This window comes from Caretta caretta, chromosome 2, assembly GCF_965140235.1.
Source record: "Caretta caretta isolate rCarCar2 chromosome 2, rCarCar1.hap1, whole genome shotgun sequence".
Classification (NCBI taxonomy): domain Eukaryota; kingdom Metazoa; phylum Chordata; order Testudines; family Cheloniidae; genus Caretta; species Caretta caretta.
In genome coordinates, this window is record NC_134207.1 from 231,434,521 (window position 1) to 231,453,965 (window position 19,445).

Genomic DNA, 19,445 nt, shown 5'->3' on the forward strand with positions numbered 1-19,445 from the left:
ATGCTCAGGAATGGTCCAGAATTCCAGGCTTTGAGGCCGAAGTTCTCTGAATAGTCATAGAGCGGGTACTGCACATGTGTGAACAATACAAGCTTCCCAACAGAGCTAATCTAATCTAATGTTTCGATGCTGGTATGGTGAGACCATTTCTAAAGGAGGGAATGCAGTTTCATTTCTGTGATCTTTCCAGTGAGACTACAAGGGCCAAATGTAATTATCACTTGTGATGGCATTTTCAGTAGCGTGGTCACTTGACCCCTGGGAACACCCACTCATTTCACAGAGGCTACTGAACAGTCTTCAGGTGACAGTTATATTTTGTCACTGTTGATCTGGGCCAGACTTGAAAAGCTCAAGATCCCAAATCCCTAGCCCGTTCCTCTGCTATGGCTATGATTAAGGGCTTGTCTATATGGTACATTACTCCACACTAGAGGGGTGTACAGTCTAATGTGTACTAGCGCGTGTTAATGTAGTATTGTTTGAAACAGGACAACATTAACGCACATAAGGGGCCTTCTGGTGCATGCCAGTGGGGTCCACACAGGCCATTTAGTGCGCAGCATGCTATTGCACTCTAGAATTTACACCCCTCTAATGCAGACTAAGGCTCCGGGTAGACAAGCCCACAGATTTGACACACAGTGCACTTTGGGGAGCTGAATCTATGGACAAAGTTATCCAGCTCTGAGAAGATATTGAGAACCAATGCTTTTTAGGTATGGAATACCTAATATAAACCCAAATGTAATACTTGTGGAGTACAATAAAGCTATTGGAATCAGAAATGGAATGGTGTTAAAAATGTAGCTAGTTCTGTTTGTATTTGTATAGTTGCCAACAATTACTTTATGCTGATGCTTAGAGAGCTGTCCTAGTGTTATTTCACGGAAGAAAGTGCTACTTGTAAAAGACAGAACTTCACAGTCTGACTTCACACCAGGGAGTGCACTGCTTTCCAGAACAGTTCAAGATGGGACCATTGACTGGCTCAGAATACTCTGGCAAATCAGGATACAGCACCTACTTGTATCTTCTATCCTCCAATCACATTTCATTTCAAATGATCCAGCAGATCAGAATGTCTGGTTAGGCCATCTGGATTATTTAAATTTTTCATTTACTTATTGGAGGGGAAGAAATAAACATCTACATAATATTGCTGCTATCAGCCTTGTTGTGTGCTCACCTTCTTGGTTCTCCTCAGCTGTTTTTCAGAGAACAGTCAAGTCTGTAGCACAAGGCTGCTCATTTAACTGCAGTATATATGTGACTGACTAAAGTAATAAAGAGTTACAATATAATACTTTTTTTCATGTGGAGAAATTTCACAATATGTAAAAGAGAAATAGGCCCTAAAAATGAAGGGCTAGGTCCTCTGCTGTGCTGAGGAGCACCTTGTAAAGCTCAGAAAAGAGGGTCAAAATGGCGCAAGGTCACTTTTGCACTCCTCAGTCCTGAGCTGGCTGGGTACAAGGTTACTTCCCCTGCATCGAGGCTGCAGGCAGCTCTAAGTTACATAAGCTGTTAACACCTGCAAGGGCAGTGTGTAATTTGTAATGAAAGAGGTGCTGGGGCTGAAGCAGTGATTTACTTTCATATCGAACGCAGCGAGCCCAAAGGTGGCGGGGCTGTGAACTGCCAAGCCTAGAGGTGCTGGGGCTCAGCCTTGGCAAGCCCTGGTACAAATTAAGCACTCTGCAAGGGACAAAATATAGCCAGAAATCATCTGGGCATAAAGGTAGCCATGGTTATGTCCCTTACATCAACTGAATGGGGAGGAGATGCCATAGAAGCTTCTTTTTTGAACTAGATGATCTTCCTGCAGCACAATGATCTTTCTGTGGCCAGTAACACAGGCTTTAGAGTTGCTTTCTGCCACAACAGTCTGGCATAAAGCAGCCACACACAGCATAGGATTTGAGCTGAAAATTTAACATGGGAGTTAAGCTCACTTAACATTGTGAGCCTTTTCAGAGGGCGGGTTCCAAAAGTGGGAGGTCATTGAGGGGCAGTGACATGGTGATTCAACTAGTAACACTATACCAAGGTTGTGATAACAACCATCTTGGGTTCTTGCTTTGGTTTTTTCAATGTTTCTTGACAAATAGATATATTATTGTGATTGCTGATTGTATTCCCCCTAATGGCCACTAATATTCCATCATTCTGGTCTGCTTTGGCTGCCCATTCGGGGGAAAAATAACCTGTGAAGTGGTAAAAGATTTTCAATGTGAAAATAATTTTGTTATTTGGCAAAACAAATCCCCCTGGCATTTTGTCATTTAGGATGTCAGGTTATTATGCTGAATTATGTTGAATACATTATACAGCTACATGACTCACTTAAATGATGAGTACTTAAGACAGCATATTGTATGTTACTGCTGAAATAGTTGTATCTCTAGTGACAGCACACTTCATGGCTTAGCAACTGAGATTAAATACTGAGAAGATATAGAGATAAATGTTGATGTAGAATGTTATAAACCTGTTGGGACACAGTGATCTGAAGACCACCCCATTGCTTTACTAATGATCAGGTTATAGCTGTTCAACTAGGTCTTTATTTCTGAGGTGAGAATGACTAGTAAAGAGGTTACTAAACTGTGGTCTGCAGGGCATTGCTGTTTGGCCACGGAGATGGCTGGTCCTTTACTTCTGGTTCTCCTTGCTTCTAGGTACTAGGTCATGTTTAACTCTCCCCTCCCCCCCCCAAACACTCCCCCCCGCATTAACTTTTTCCCCAGTCTTACTTTTTCATATAAACAATTCCATATAAACATCACCACAAGGATATTACTGGGTCACCAATGGGAAGGAAGGTGGTCCACACAACAATGAATGTGTATGTAAAAACCTAGAGACAAGGTGGATGAGGTAATATCTTTTATTGAACCAACTCCCGTTGGTGAGAGAGACAAGCTTTCGAGCTTACACAGAGCTCTTTTTTGAGGTGAGACTACCCCTAACTGGAGCTGAATTATCTGTGCGCTCCAAGTGAGTGAACTTCTGCCCCACCACAGAATCTGATACCACTACCCTTATGTTAAACCTTTACAGAGATTAAAGACAGTTGACTCCTCAATCAGTGCTGTTCTTCAAAGGCTCTAAATGTGTAAAGGCAATTTGGCTTTGGCTATGAATGACTTGAATTTTATTTTTTAAGCTTGGTGACTTCTGCAGGAGTGAACAGTGATCTATGGAAACAAATCAGCTAGCAACAGTGGCGGGGTTAATTGGACTTCTGTTTATAAAGCTAAATGTCATTTTGTCCACATTTTTTCAGTTGATATAGACTTAGTTATGGCTCATTTGCGCCATGTACGCTCAACCCAGTACTGCACTGCCCCAGGGGGAGAATACACATTGCTGCAATGTTTCACGAGGTCCAGCTCCACTGGACAACACATAGGGGCAGGGGAGCCACAGCTAACTCTCATCTCCATTCCTCTCTGGTCCTGGGGCAGCAATTGTGCCTGGTCCTTGCATGGATGAGTGAAAAATTTGGTTTGCTGCTATTTGTGGGGTCATATTGTTCATTGTACATAGAAGGGTGTAGTTCAAGAAGATTATTTATTTGTTATTCTCTTGCTTACAGATATGCATTCATTCTTTCAGGGGGCAGAAACAATGCCATGTGACTAAGGTGACCAAATAAATGTCATGAATAGTAAGCAGCCAAAGTGAACAGAATGTGCAAAAACCTGCAGGCTCACAATTGTTCAAATGAGCTATCTGGAGAATACCTGTGAATATCCAGTACATTTGCTCAAATTAGAAATGATTCACGAAGAGAAGGCCAAAATCAAAACAACCCGAAAGTAGTTCAATTGACATCATTTGAGCCTATATACAAACATGCCTCAGGTTACTGCATGATATGTGGATAGGGTATACAAATTCTCATTCTTCATAGACCAATCATTTGTCATCACTTTGATATTAAAATCAATGTTGAATTTATTTGCTACATCTCTACAGCTCATGCATAATGCTCTTCATAAATGACTTATACTTAAGCATTGCTGCCAGATTACTTCAAGAAAAGGCACAAAAGGCTTCAGGAATATTGCTAACTGTCTGATTATACTATGTGTGCCTATGTTGTTTACTTATCTGAAATTTTTGCCGGTCATCAGGCAATAATTCCAATCAATGAGTTAATGATATACCCTTGTCTTACATAGTGATGCAACAAAACAAGCCTGCTAGTCATAAAAGAAGTGATGAAATTTAGTTACATATTTTCCAAGGACACACTGATATATGGCTCAAAAGTTACTTCCTCACACAGAGCATATTTCATTAGAGTATCAATCTCTAAACACGAGCAACTCTAGAAAATAAAGTTTTAAAGCAAAATGTGTAAGCATGGCTTTTTATGGAGACTTCTTGGCCAGTACTAGATTGCTGCAATAGTTCTCTTCAAAGTGGAAGCCTGGATGGCAGCATATCCAATGAACAAAGTCAGCTTCTGTTGTTTGTGGTGTTCTCTCACTCTTCTAATTGTTCAGCCATCCACAGGACATGACTTCCAATGTGCCAATGGATCCTCTGTTCCACCAAAGGAAGTGTGCAATTTCACCAACCAGTGCGAAGACAGCAGTGATGAAAAACATTGTAAGTAGCTCTCGGTAGGCTTCATCAAAAGTGAAGCAAAGTTTTTTGTAGTACAGTTAGCACAGTTTGATAGCTTTACTTATAAAATAACTAGTAGTGAACAGAAGGGCACAGAATTTCATTTGGATGAAACTTCATGGAATTGTAGTTCATCTATTTTTTTTCTTTTACCCAAATGTTACCTTCTTAAATTTCAATTTCTATCCAAATCTGTATATCTTTAATGGATTTTTCTTATTCAAGGTACGTCACTAGATGAAGCTTCCTCCCAATCCCACTTTTCTTTAATTCACAACTGCTTATTAGAGTCAAAATGTATTAAATGTTAGCTAGATACGAACTTTTTTTCTGGAATTCAGGTCTGCTCTAAAAATAATTTTGTGAAAGAATTTTGGTAAAAATCTTTGTTGCAGGTCCATGACAGTTCAGTAATAAAGGTTTCCATTTTGTTCCAGTACAGGAATAGTGGACAAAGTAACACGGCTAGAGCTCACACAACGTACTAAGTGAGCAAACAAATACAAAAAAAGTTATGAACTTATAGCTTTGGCTTAATAACTTGAGATGTCATCAATGTTTCTGAATGTGGCTGTGGTCAACTAGACCTAAGACAGCGATCCAGACAATCTGACTCCACTCAAGCTGGCTGCAAATTACCTAGTTGAACTGAATTTATAGCTGACATTTACCTTTGCTATAACATTAAGCTACGTTGCAACATACGTATAACAATGCCCAGCACAAGAGTTATGTTCCTTGAGAACCCTATTCCTGGAACACAAGGAGGAGTTTGGATTTCCTGAATTTTGTGAGTTTTAACATGAAAACTTAAATGTCACCAGGTTCTACCAGAGACTACCTTGTGGCAGTACCTCCAGAAAACAGATGTTCACGTTAGCAGGTTATAGGCTTAGAAATGTGTATCCTGCAGACATAACCCACTTCTGTCTTCCTGCTCAACCTAACCAAAGGTTAAGCATTCTGTATGCAGTATCCTGTTACAACAGACAGGATTATGAATTACCAGGCAGAAAATTAAGTCCACTGAACCCCCTCACAAATGCAGTGCCGCGCATGTATCTTGGCAAGTTTCAACATAATAGCAGTTTGAACACAAGGGATGTTTGTATGTTATGTCCAGCTATACCTGAAAAGCTCAGTTTGAGTATGTAGTATATATGGTCCCTGGCTGTTGTTTCCTCTACCGAAGAATATTTCCTCCAGGCAGATAGGTCACTGAAATACACTTTCTGCTACATTGGCAGAATGTACAAGAAAACCTGCTTTTTTGTTAATTTCTATGGCAGTTCTTTACACATCCTCTTGTTCAGCCCCATGCATAGTTGTGCTACAGGAGAATCATTCATGTGAAAGCAGGAGAGGGAATAAGAGACCCAAAAGACTCTTCTATAAAAATTCTTTCACAGGAGGCAGGGAACAGAACTAACGAGAAAATAGACTTGAATTTAAATTAGAGATGGGAGAGCCACAAAATTGGAAAACTGGATTTCAGACAGAGTTTCGGAGCATCTGAATCTAAGGATTTAGATCAGGTCTGTCTACATGGGGAAGCTATCGCAAAATAAATTAGTGTGTGAATTTAAAATGCAATACTTATTCCTCACTAACTGTCAGTGCTGACACTCTTATTCCACACCAAAAGTGCCTTTGTGAGGATTAAGCTAAACTGCATAAAGGGACTTTAACATGGAATAAGTGTGTCCACATGGACAAAAGAACTATTCTGGACAGGTTCTATATGTAGACAAGCCCCAAGTGTTAATCGTAAAATTCAGATCCAGATCTGGGTTCTGATTTTGAAATATTGCCCTGTCGTTGCCCACTGACAATTGGGGCTGTTCAGATTCAGTGTTTTTATCTGAGCTAGTCTTTTGCTTAGGCCCCAAAACTGCACTCTGATGTGAATGAATGGATCCCTGTGCCCATGCAGAGCTCCACTGATTTAATTTGGTCTCCATATGGGAATAAGAGTTTTAGCTGCATGAATCAGATTGTAGGAATGGAACTTCAAATATTATACTTTTATCACCATTTTGGTCTCATCTTTACCCTTCCACATCTGAGCTGTTTGTGCAGGAGAGAGAGAGTGGAATAAATTGCATGTATATTGTATTTAAGCTGTGAGCTTCTATTGCAAAATATTCACTAGGGGGAAAATGATAAAACTGCTTTTTTTAAAAAAAAAATTGCATTCCCAAGATAGCACTCTTGAAAATAATATATATAGATATATATAGATATATACACACACACAGTAGGTGTGTTGGCTAAATTTTTAACTCTCCAAAAGCACTCTCAAGGAGCCATTAAAAATATACACATTATTTTCACTGGAAGTGTTTGTCTTTGTTGGGACAGTATCTTCTGATCAAAAATTCTTTAACAGTGTGATGCAGTGTCTCATATTTCTAGCAAGATTATCAAAATTAAATAGACACAGTTGAACTTGAACTGTTTGTTTCTCTGTTGAGATTTAGACAGATTTTTTTAACTTAGGGATGGATTTCAAGACCTTGTTTTGTTGTTAACAAACACTGAGAAAAATGTGTCTAGAACAAGCCGCACATTCCTTCCTCCTCCCTTCCACTCCCCAAGCAGTAACTTTTATCTGCGTAAATTTATCTTCCAGCAAATTACATTGGACAACTTTCAAGTTAGATGTTCTATGAAAATAAATAGAACCGATCTTTTAAAAAATAATCGTGAGTGATCAAGAGTTTTAATTTAAAACAAAAGAACTGTGCTTCTTATTCTAACTTGTTGACATTTTAATTTGGGTTTTCAGCTATGGGAAATCTCTTGAGATAAGATTGAGTGTGATTCAGTTTATTTCATATAATAAGGCAACTATGCTCCAGCAGTGTTTGTGATAATGAACCATTGACATGCTTTTCAGCAAGATGTAGCACAGTACCAAAGATAAAAACAGCAGCAAAAAATTAGCTGCTGGCTCAGCTAATCTATACATTAATCTACACCACAAATGCCTAAGACAGTGCTGTCTGCTCCCTCTTTTGCACCTCATAACAAATCATTGTGCTGCATTGATGTGGACACAGAAAGAGAGACATACATCATAGTATGGTTGAATGCAGAGGAGGCAACTCTCTTTAAAACTATTACCCAATGATGGTGACTTCCCCCCCTCCTGCCCCTCAACACAAATGACCCAGCAGGGCTGTTCTGTTGTGGACCAAAACTGGCACCAATGGTCCTGGCTTCTGCAAATCTGAGGGTGGTATGAAAGCCTCTCCGGGACCCTGACTGAAGCCAGCCATGATCCATTCCCTTCCTCCATGCTGGAGGTAGGAGAGACAAGATGAGGGGAGCCACATGCTGCGTGAGACATAGGAGAGACCCTCTCACTGCGAATTGTCATGCTGGGGACCAATGCCCAAGCAGTCCATTGCGCTAAAGGGACTTCATATCTTGTTATCGCATCAGCCCCACTGGAACTCACTGCAGGAGACAACAGCAATCAGCTTGGGTATCTATTGTATTTCAAGGAATCCCTATTGAGGTTACAGGGACAAACCATCCCGATGTGTCGAACGAATAGTAAATATGGCAGGAGACCAGCTTGGCTTAACGGTGAAATCCTTGCGGATCTTAAACATAAAAAAGAAACTTACAAGAAGTGGAAGATTGGACAGATGACCAGGGAAGAGTATAAAAATATTGCTCGGGCATGTAGGAATGAAATCAGGAGGGCCAAATCACACCTGGAGCTCCAGCTAGCAAGAGATGTTAAGAGTAACAAGAAGGGTTTCTTCAGGTATGTTGGCAACAAGAAGAAAGCCAAGGAAAGTGAGGGCCCCTTACTGAATGAGGGAGGCAACCTAGTGACAGAGGATGTGGAAAAAGCTAATGTACTCAATGCTTTCTTTGCCTCTGTCTTCACAAACAAGGTCAGCTTCCAGACTGCTGCACTGGGCAACACAGCATGGGGAGTAGGTGGCCAGCCCTCTGTGGAGAAAGAGGTGGTTAGGGACTATTTAGAAAAGCTGGACGTGCACAAGTCCATGGGGCCGGATGCATTGCATCCGAGAGTGCTAAAGGAATTGGCGGCTGTGAATGCAGAGCCATTGGCCATTATCTTTGAAAACTCGTGGCAAACGGGGGAAGTCCCAGATGACTGGAAAAAGGCTAATGTAGTGCCAATCTTTAAAAAAGGGAAGAAGGAGGATCCTGGGAACTACAGGCCGGTCAGTCTCACCTCAGTCCCCAGAAAAATCCATGGAGCAGGTCCTCAAGGAATCTATCCTGAAGCACTTAGACGAGAGGAAAGTGATCAGGAACAGTCAGCATGGATTCACCAAGGGAAGATCATGCCTGATTAATCACCTTCTATGATGAGATTACTGGTTCTGTGGATGAAGGGAAAGCAGTGGATGTATTGTTTCTTGACTTTAGCAAAGCTTTTGACACGGTCTCCCACAGTATTCTTGTCAGCAAGTTAAAGAAGTATGGGCTGGATGAATGCACTATAATGTGGGTAGAAAGTTGGCTAGATTGTTGGGCTCAACGGGTAGTGATCAATGGCTCCATGTGTACTTGGCTGCTGGGATCAAGTGGAGTGCCCCAAGGGTCGGTCCTGGGGCCGGTTTTCTTCAATATCTTCATAAATGATCTGGAGGATGGTGTGGATTGCACTCTCAGCAAATTTGCGGATGATACTAAACTAGGAGGAGTGGTAGATACGGTGGCAGGTAGGGATAGGATAGAGGGACCTAGACAAATTGGAGGATTGGGCCAAAAGAAATCTGATGAGGTTCAATAAGGATAAGTGCAGGGTCCTGCACTTAGGACGGAAGAATCCAATGCACTGCTACAGACTAGGGACCGAATGGCTAGGCAGCAGTTCTGCGGAAAATGACCTAGAGGTGACAGTGGACGAGAAGCTGGATATGAGTCAACAGTGTGCCCTTGTTGCCAAGAAGGCCAATGGCATTTTGGGATATATAAGTAGGGGCATGGCGAGCAGATCGAGGGACGTGATCGTTCCCTCTATTCGACATTGGTGAGGCCTCATCTGGAGTACTGTGTCCAGTTTTGGGCCCCAAACTACAAGAAGGATGTGGATAAATTGGAGAGAGTCCAGCAAAGGGCAACAAAAATGATTAGGGGTCTGGAACACATGACTTATAAGGAGAGGCTGAGGGAACTGGGATTGTTTAGTCTGCAGAAGAGAAGAATGAGGGGGGATTTGATAGCTGCTTTCAACTACCTGAGAGGTGGTTCCAGAGAGGATGGTTCTAGACTATTCTCAGTGGTAGAAGATGACAGGACAAGGAGTAATGGTCTCAAGTTGCAGTGGGGGAGGTTTAGGTTGGATATTAGGAAAAACTTTTTCACTAGAAGGGTGGTGAAACACTGGAATGCGTTACCTAGGGAGGTGGTAGAATCTCCTTCCTTAGAAGTTTTTAAGGTTAGGCTTGACAAAGCTCTGGCTGGGATGATTTAATTGGGGATTGGTCCTGCTTTGAGCAGGGAGTTGGACTAGATGACCTCCTGAGGTCCCTTCCAACCCTGATATTCTATGATTCTATGATTGCTCCCACCCTCGCATCAGGCATCTAGAGAGGAATCCACTCATTACTTGAGGTCCTCCAAGAAAATATCCTACTCTGTGTTGGATAGATATACTCCATCCTCTCTAAACAGTTTTGGGGGGCTGTTTACTTCCCTTATGGGAAATCACTATACCCCCTTGTCACTTTTATAAACTTGCCAGTTTCTCAGTTAACTGCTTTGTTGGCCTGGTCAGTCTTGGAAGGTCTGGTGACTCCCCACCAAACTTGTCTTAGTCTGAGCAGATCAAGACTATTTCAGGAAAAAGAGATGAAATGTGGCTGAAATCCCTCTTTCTTCTAATGATCAAACCAAGCTCTTTTGCTGTGCCTAAATAATTCTACCCCAAGTGAATAATGATCACCTGCTGGGAATGGAAACAGCCTGCCATGGAGTGGATGAGTGGCACTAGCTGATCCCACAACCTTCCCTGATACCTCATGCAGGCAACCAAAATGGGGACTGTGAGCCAGATTTTTGCCAGATGCCTCGTTATACGCCCAATAATTTTTTTTATTAAAGCTAATGTTAAAATTATATAATACATAGGATAAGAAAAGAGTATCTGTACATCTGGGTAGAGTGCTTAAATTACCCAAAAGTATGAAGGTTGGTTGAAAAGTCATACAATATATAGAGGACATAATCAACAATAACCCAAATAAGATTGATTAAATTTAATGATAGAATTTAGATATTAGCATCCAAATATTTGGGTACATGAACAGTTATGCAGAGAGTCAATTATGGAAAGCAAATATATCAATGAGTGAAGATGGACAAACAATGGCTCTGAAGCCAAAGGGATGACTGCTTTTAATACCTTCATGGGGCAAGTAACCTTTTCACCACTCTCATTCAGCACAATTTTGGTACCATGACAAAACTGATCTGCTTTTAATTGACAATGTCTTTTCCTTGATCCCATTGCAAGTTTCCTGTGGCAACACTTTGCTAGACTCATTGCTCTTTGAACCAGAAACTATTTCCTCCACACTGAAAATCCTCAAAAAGACCACCAGGAAGGCTGCTATAAATGGTACTGCTTTACTGACGCTATTGCAAACTTGAGGAATGTAAGGATTAAATCTCTTTTTGTCTGAATAATAATTGGTTTTCTTCAGTCTGCCCATGGTCCCATTGAACATGGCCAACTTTCTAGTAATCTGCGAACTACACACCCAGTGCAAAGATTGGGGAATCCCTTTATGGGATGGGCCATACGTGAGGTAGGCCTGGCACTTGCTGAAATCCATAAACTCTGAAAATCCTGCTTTGTAAATTTGGAATGTCCATGTGGCAATGGAGTATCATGCTACTCTGAACGCGATCAGTAATCAAGGTTGCACATGGTATGAGGCATTGCTATTGTGTCCTTTCAGCCTGTGTTGCTAATTCCCAAAATCTGAAAGCAAGACAGAGCATCGATCATGGTATTATTAATACCAAGGACAGGTCAGGCTAGATGATCATAATGGTTCCTTCTGATCTTGGAATCTATGTTTTCACTCTAGAAATGAACTCACTTATGGAATCTGTTACCCCAAATAGAGATGGACACTAGGATAGAGAAAAACCCCACAAATATGATGTCCTTGGTGATCCAGCCACCTCTGAGCACATCATTTCCCTTGGAAGTTGTAACAGAGTATACAAACCTTGTACTGGTTAGGTGAGGGTTAATGAACCACTGGAAGCTCAAGCAGCTCTGCTTCACCACACCTACAAGATATGGCAGGGCCGGAGGAAGCTCAGCTGACTTAGCAGCAGCCCTGAGTGGACCACACACTTTCACATCCTCAGCTCCTGGAGGATACTGCGGCTGAGAATAGGGATTGCTCACACAAGCACAACAAATCTGAAGGGAAGGTTGGCTGACTCTGAACAATTACTCTGGTACTATTGTTAGTGGCTCTAACTATTGTTTGGCCATTGAGCTAGACTGCAGCCTGTGAGAGGCCCCTTGAAGGAAGGGAAGCCTGTCGTTTGTTGTTTTTCTTTTTTCCTTTTTGTGAGCCTTTGATATCCCAGAAGGGGTTGACTCCCACAGGACTCAGCCAGAGGACTGAGTCTTCCACAACTGGATCATCCTGACTCTGAGGACTTCAGGTTAGAGGAGTACAGGGCCCCGTCACACCCCAACGGCATACTATAGGAGACCAATATCATGACAGACATACACTCAGAAGCTCATGCCACCATCCGTGTCTAAGTGGACCTGCAAGTCCACATCCAGCAATCACTCTGCGTGCCAAAATGATACCCTTTTGTATTCTGACAAAAACATATCCCAAACCTTTAGGGCCTCTCTCGTTTCCTTGGTCAGCCAAATATAGTGATGAGGCCTGGTAATACCAATTGTGGCTGCAGCTAGTGTACATTAAAATTACTTCCAGGAACCATAACCCTGCATGCAAAATTTAGATGGCCAGTGATAACCTGCAGCTGTCAGAGGCATGCTTTCTTGGTTGCCAGAATTATAGATAATAATTCTCATGATTCTGCCAATTTTTCAAAAGGGTGATGAGAAATACCCGCTGCGGTATCCAATTCCAAATGGGCATCGGGGCCTTTCGTGTTTTTCCTTGCTAATGGTGCTCCCAGACAGTGTCTGTTTCTGTTCTTCCTACAAAAAGAAAACCCAAGATAATGGGTGACTTCTCTAAGTCCGGATTCCCTGACCAGTGCTGATTCTAATGCAGAACTAAGCTTTTCACAGGTGCGCAGGAGTTATAATTTTGTTCAAGTAAAATTGCCCAGTGAGTTGAAACCCTAACAAACTAAAGTCAGAAGGATGCACAGGCAGCAGTCTGAAGTCTGGCTTAATACCATTTTTTTGCTATCAGAGTTCCTTCTTCACACATCCTTATGTTCAGTGCAGGATTGAAAGAGGGACAGCATACCCCATAGGCAGCAGGATCAATAGCAATTGGGAATCCTGTTGGTACTGAAGTGGGGAGGGCTGGAGAACAAGACTCTCCCCTTCTAAACCTGGGATGGGCTCCCATACTGTGCCAGAGACAGCCCCAGCCACTCCAGCAGTGGGTACGGGGCCATGGGGTCCCAGCAGTAACATCTCACCAATGGCCCCTGTGTTCCAAACTGTCTATAAGGAGGGATTACCATCCATAATTCCCAGAGGCATTATCACCAAATGGGGGTCCCCCACTGCAGAGGGGCTAGAACTGCCTCCACCTCCCCCAGAGCCTCACCAGTTGAAGCAGAGTGTAAGGCTGCCTCAGAAGCCCTCACCAAAGCAGGGGTTTCAGCAGGCTGTTTCTCCCTTGGGCACAGGTTCTTCCTTTCAGTGGCTGCTCTTGTTCCCCTCTCTCTGCATCCTCTGGAGCTTCTGGTCCCAATTCACAGCGACTAGGTCCTGAAGCTAGAAGTTCTTTGGCAGCTGTAATATGAGATAGAGCTCCAGGGCTAGCCTTGGCAGCCACCTTCCTCAAAACTTCTGAGAGGGCACTGCTGGGGCTGCTTAGAGGAACTGGGTTGGTCTGAGGTTCCCCTAAGCTGCCAGGTACATATCTTCTGCTCTGGCAGTGACCCCAGAGTTGCTGCTTTGCTTCTCTCATTATGCAGCCATGCTGGCTGCTGTTGAAAAAATGCCTGAAAAATGGCTACTTGCCCAGCGATAAGTAGCAGTAATCACCTCCACCTTCTGCTTGTCCAATCACCAAACCCCACCAGCCCAATGGCAGCAGTGATGGGCGAGGCATGCTCTGGTGTCTGAAAGAAGTATACAATGTCTCTCCTGTTCCCCATGCTGGGCAGCAGGAATGGGGGGAGGGAGGAAGGCGGAAAGAGAAAGAAACAGCCCCTTCCTCCTGAACACATGGTGAAAGAGAATAGGAGGGAGAAGTAGGGGGACTGCATGGAGCACTGTCCTACCTGCTCCTGGTTGAGATCTTCTCTCACCCCTGCGGGTGTCTCTGGTGCTCCTGGCTCCATCAAACTGGCACCCCAACTAGCGAATTGAGCATTAATCTAATTTAATGCCCATTCATGAAAGGTGCTAAATGTCACCTGGAAAGTGCTGAGTGCCCTATCCATCCATTGATGAGATGATGCCCCCAAGTAAGGATTCAGTAACTTGCAGGATTAGGCCCTTGGAGATTTCTGGATATGGGTTCATACTTTCCTAATAAATGTTATAACCATGTTGCTAAAAATCCAGGGTTCAATACAATGATATGAAAGACAGTGGAGATAAAAATATTTGTGTTAAATGGTTATTTCCTAATGTTTAATCTTAATTACTGCACGAGAAAGCCCAGTGCTGACATGAATAATAGTGTGTATTGAAGCATTTGAAGTAAATGGTAACTTGATGATGTTTGCAGTATCTTTTAAGAACAATTTTATGCATACGAAGTATTTTGCTAGCCTGCACAGTTTCCTGTACATTTGTAGAGATGGTGAAAATGCATCTATATGAGACCTTATATGTGGTGGGGAAAGAGCCTGTATTATATCTGCAGTAGTAAAACAGGACTTGAGGTCCTCCAGCAGATAGACATTGACTTTTTTTGCAACCCTCATTCTCCCCTCCCTGTTATTCCCACTGCATTGTTTATTGCTGTTACTCATTGTGTCTGGTCTACAGTTTAGAAAGTCTTTAATAATTTAAGCTATTTCTGGGTGCTTTATAAGTAATAACTAAGACTAAGATTTTGTTATGGTTATTTTTAGTAAAAGTCACAGACAGGTCAAGGGAATAAACGAGTTGGTGACCTGTCTGTGACTTTTACTAAAAATAATCGTACAAGCCATGGGGCAAAAGCACACTGCCCTGGCTGCAGCCTCCACTATGGGGTAAGGGTGCAGGGCCCAGCTGGAGAACCAGCTGCAGGGCAGACCCAGCTGTAGCCCCAGCTTCAGCCGCTGACAGGTGAAGCTGAAGAAGTCACAGAGGTCCGGTAAAGTCATGGAATCAGTGGCTCCCATGACCTCCATGACTAAATCGCAGCCTTAGTAATAACTAACAATTTGTAATTTCATTTGTATCTATTTCTCTGGGTATGGTTGCATTATATATTTGCTCAATGAGTCAAACCTTTACGGCATACAGTTTCTGAAAACAGTCCTCTTTGATTAGGTTCCTCCTATGAAACATGTGACTTTGAAACTGACCTGTGCAATATGATGCATGATGGGGACTTACAGACTGGATGGACTAGGAGAAATGGCCTGACCAACATGGGATCTCCACATTCTGACCACAATGGGAATAAAACTGGTAAGGGTCTCTTATATTTTAAAAAAGGAATAACCATGTCTTTATGAACTCCCACCTGTTTTATTTCACCAACTTACAAATACTCATGTCATGTTGGATTAATTGCATTGAACAACAATAAAAACAGGCTTGCAATTATGTTGTGTGGGGTAGAATCTTTTGTGTCCAGGGATGTTTAGTTGTCTGTTTATAATCACATTGTTTCTGAAATATTAGGTCTATCATGGGCAAAAGTGTAGGCCTATTTGGCCCTTCCAAATGAGCAATTAGTTATATAATTAGTCATTTGATGTGCAATAATCACAATTGCATGCATTTTCTGAAAGTGTGAGCCTATTCTTCGGATATTCATACTACTGTGGCTCCTAGTAAGCATTCTTTGATCTATATCTTGATGAACCTGTGGTCCACAAACCCCTGGGGGTCCACAGTCTATGTGTAAGGGGTCCACGAAAGGTCGGGGACATGAAAGGTTGTCGTTGCCGTACAACAGTGTTTTTCAGCCTGTGGTCTGCAGACCCTTGGGCAGTCCACAAACAATGGGTAAGATTTACAAAGGGGTCCGCACCTCCATATGAATTTTTTTAGGGGTCCGCAAATAAAAAAAGATTGAAAACCACTGATCTATCTATTGGCAATCACAAACCTACCTGGAGCTGATGGGTGCTAGCCATCTTTCACTCAGGATAAATGAGGGAACAATGAAATTCCCTTTGTTTAGTGATAGCTGAAACGATGGAAATTGCTGCTCACTGGATAGACTGAATGCAGATGTAGGGCCTGAGGATTACTCGATGCCTTTGTGTCAGAAGCAACCAGAAAGTGAGCAGAGAGAGTAGCAAAAAAGCAGAAGACAGCGAAAGAAGCACTTTTAGTGAAGCCCTGACGGAAAGCCTGGAGAGACAGCTTCTTGTGTGGACTGCTGGCTGAAAAGGCAGGCTTGGAAACTGCATCCTGTGTTTTGATCCTGCTGTATTCAGTGTAGTCTTTGTTTTAAAAAAACAGGATTGCTCCAAAGAAATACATGATTCTATCATCAGTTTATCTTCCTAATGGAGACAGTGTGCAAGGCCTTGAATATTGGTTAACCACTCAGGCCAAAAGGGGTGACATTTGTATAGTATTTAAAACATGTCTGAAACCAATGTTAAGGAAGGATATTGGGGTATGTGCACACTGCAGTGGTGACGGAGAACTTTGGAAAGTTCTAATTTTTGGAGATATCACTTGTGGTGGGATGTGGAGAGCTGTGCCGTTACAAACCAACCAATACCACCAACTCATTTCTCATAGGCCAAAATAGTTTTCAGAAAATAATAACAATGCTACATATGGGCACTACTGCCATAGGCTATATTTGAACTGGCGATGTAGAGGTGAATAAATGAAACATCTTCTTTTCTGAAACCTGCAGAATGATAATTATTTAGAAATTTTCTAACTTTTTCATGAAAAATCTTTACCACTTTTCAACAAGCTCAAATTCCATAGTACAGGGTCCTCCACTAAGACACTACAAAGCCGGGACTCAGTCCAGAAACTCTTTATCATGTGCTCAGTCCCATTAGCTTCAGTGGAACTGTATAGCACATGAGTAAGAACGACTGGCTTGATTTTCAAAGAAAGCAGTAGGAACTCGGCATTTTTGAAAATAGGTCCTCTTTGCATAAGTATTGGGTTGTGTAGCTGTTGACTCAAACACTTGAGCTAATGTCAAGCACCATGTTGATAGACCGGGTTTTATTTCAAAGACCCAAATCATGAAGTGTTTTATATTTGTAACAATAACAAATAAATCTTAGCTCTTACATAGCATTTATCAAAAATAGAGAGAAAAAAATACCAGAAATGAATTGGAAGACACCATAGCATATGGAGTAGAAATATAGTATGTTCTAGGCAAGAAGCAGAATTCTGCAATAAGTGAAGTTTCCAAGGGGTCTTAAAGTGTAAGCCTTATGGACAGCACTATAGCAATCCTATCTGGACAGGGCAGAAGCCTGGGTTACTGTGGTGGGGGCCTACATCTAAGAGACAATTACAATGACCTTGCCAAGCAGCAAGAAAAAAGGATTTCTGATCTGTCTAGACATTCAGAACCAGCTGAAGATTCAATAGGATCCATCAGTTGAAATGCTTAGTAACAAAAGGTGGACAACTTGAATAACTGCATCCTGAGTATACAAATTGCGTTACAACCCAGACAATCTGCTATATAGGTTGCATGGGCAAAAATGGTAGTAGAATCTGGCCCTCTCATTCCTGTTTCAGTTGCTAATCTAAGGAGAGAGACCAAATTGTAATCTTTCGTTTTCTGTAGATATTGGTTCTGATTGTCTCGGGGTTTTCAATGTTTATCTGCTTACAGTTACTTTTCAGGCGTGTGGCCTTTCCCACCCTGTGTTTAAGCTGTGTTTACTTTGCAATTTGTTTTACTCTGGTACCTGCATGGACACTGGAAAAAGCATTTGTATGATGAGAAATGAATCCTAAGGTGCACTCTGAGAGGGAACAATTCTTGCCGTCATAATTGATAGTAGCATAAAATCCAAGTTCACTGGGAAGCGTTTATTCCTATGAAGATTTACATAATCATTTACTAGGACCCACTTAGCATTAGCTTTATCTCTTCCTGGCTGTCACTACTCTGTGAAACTTTGTTAATAGTAAAGTAATGACAATATTTTATGCTCCAGGTATACATACATACATACAAGACCCTTTTACTTTACCTTATTCTTGTATTTTTAATGTACTTTTAAAATATCTCCTTAAACTGTAATTGAACACTGTAAAATGATCTGGAAGGTGAGACCTGATCTTGTCTGTTATTTTAGATACAGTATATTCAGATACAGCTCTGTTTTTACTCACTGACTTTAAAAGCTCATTAAAATGAGAGTCTGGTAGAGTTGACTAGGATCAGGCTTAGGGCTCAATTGCATCATCAAGTCACAGCCCACTGTGGGGAGGAAATGGACCCCTCCAGCTGGAGCTCCGTGGAAGCCCTGGCAGGCACAAAGATGCTTGGAATACAAGGAGAGCATGACCACTCCTATGTCCCTTGACAGGCTGAGGGAAGAGCTCCACTGGGCAAGAGAGTGGGGCCAGACCATAGTTCTTCCCCCCTCTTTGTCTGTCTCTTCTGCAGTATTGGTAAGACTTTAGTTGTCCCTATGTTTAGGTGAGTGCAAGGACTATGACTGCACCTTTCTCCCTACCTCCTAGGGTGCTTCTTGACCATCTCCTCATGCACAGGGGTCAAGCACATTTAAGCCCAAAGTTTGTAGGCAGATACCGTTTAAATTTCCCAATACATATCCATGACAGTGCACTATGTAACGTTTTGCTCACTTGTGTGGCTATAACCTGTAGGCAGCAGAGAGACAGAAGAATAATTCTTAAGTCAGATGATGACTTGGGCAGAGCAGACTTTGCTGGGGATATGTTCAGCTTTTAAAGAGGAACTGCCTCACAGCTGACAATAAATATTTTTCTGAGATCTAACTTTACATTCCTATTCACTCACAAAATTTAACATACCATTTGGGGACTCCCAATTATGATATGTACCTTAGAATTGATTTAAGATGTTATTCCAGTCCTGGATCCTCTTAATTAGTGAATTCCCAGTTATATGGAGGGATGCTAAATCTGAATGGTGGTTTAATGCAGTTGATACATATCTAGGGATAAGAAATAAATCTCATATTGTATTTATTTAATGTGTTTTGCTTCTGTGGGGACATCATTGTTTTTATTTAAAAGTTCACACTGAAGTCCACATGGTTTCTCCTAGTGATGGAGCCTCCCCTCACTCTCTACCCCTCCTGTCCATCCCGCCATGCACACACAACAGTTAAAGATAGAGGACCACAATTTAACTGGCCTTGTATGAGTTTGAGGAAAAAAAGGAGGGGAAAAGAAGATGGATGAGATTTTCCTTGCTCCTTCCTTGTGTCCATATGCGGGATTTAGTATAACTGCA

The 19,445-nt window shown here is 42.0% G+C and overlaps 1 protein-coding gene across 1 annotated transcript in view; it reads left to right on the plus strand.

Annotated features, from left to right (window-relative positions):
- The window catches only part of MALRD1 (MAM and LDL receptor class A domain containing 1), a 468,338-nt gene that overhangs the window by 2,135 nt on the left and 446,758 nt on the right, over positions 1-19,445 (plus strand). The window contains exons 2-3 of the mRNA XM_075124752.1: positions 4,423-4,623; positions 15,317-15,457. Coding sequence (XP_074980853.1) covers positions 4,423-4,623; positions 15,317-15,457 — 342 coding nt within the window. The remainder of the gene's footprint in view (positions 1-4,422; positions 4,624-15,316; positions 15,458-19,445) is intronic.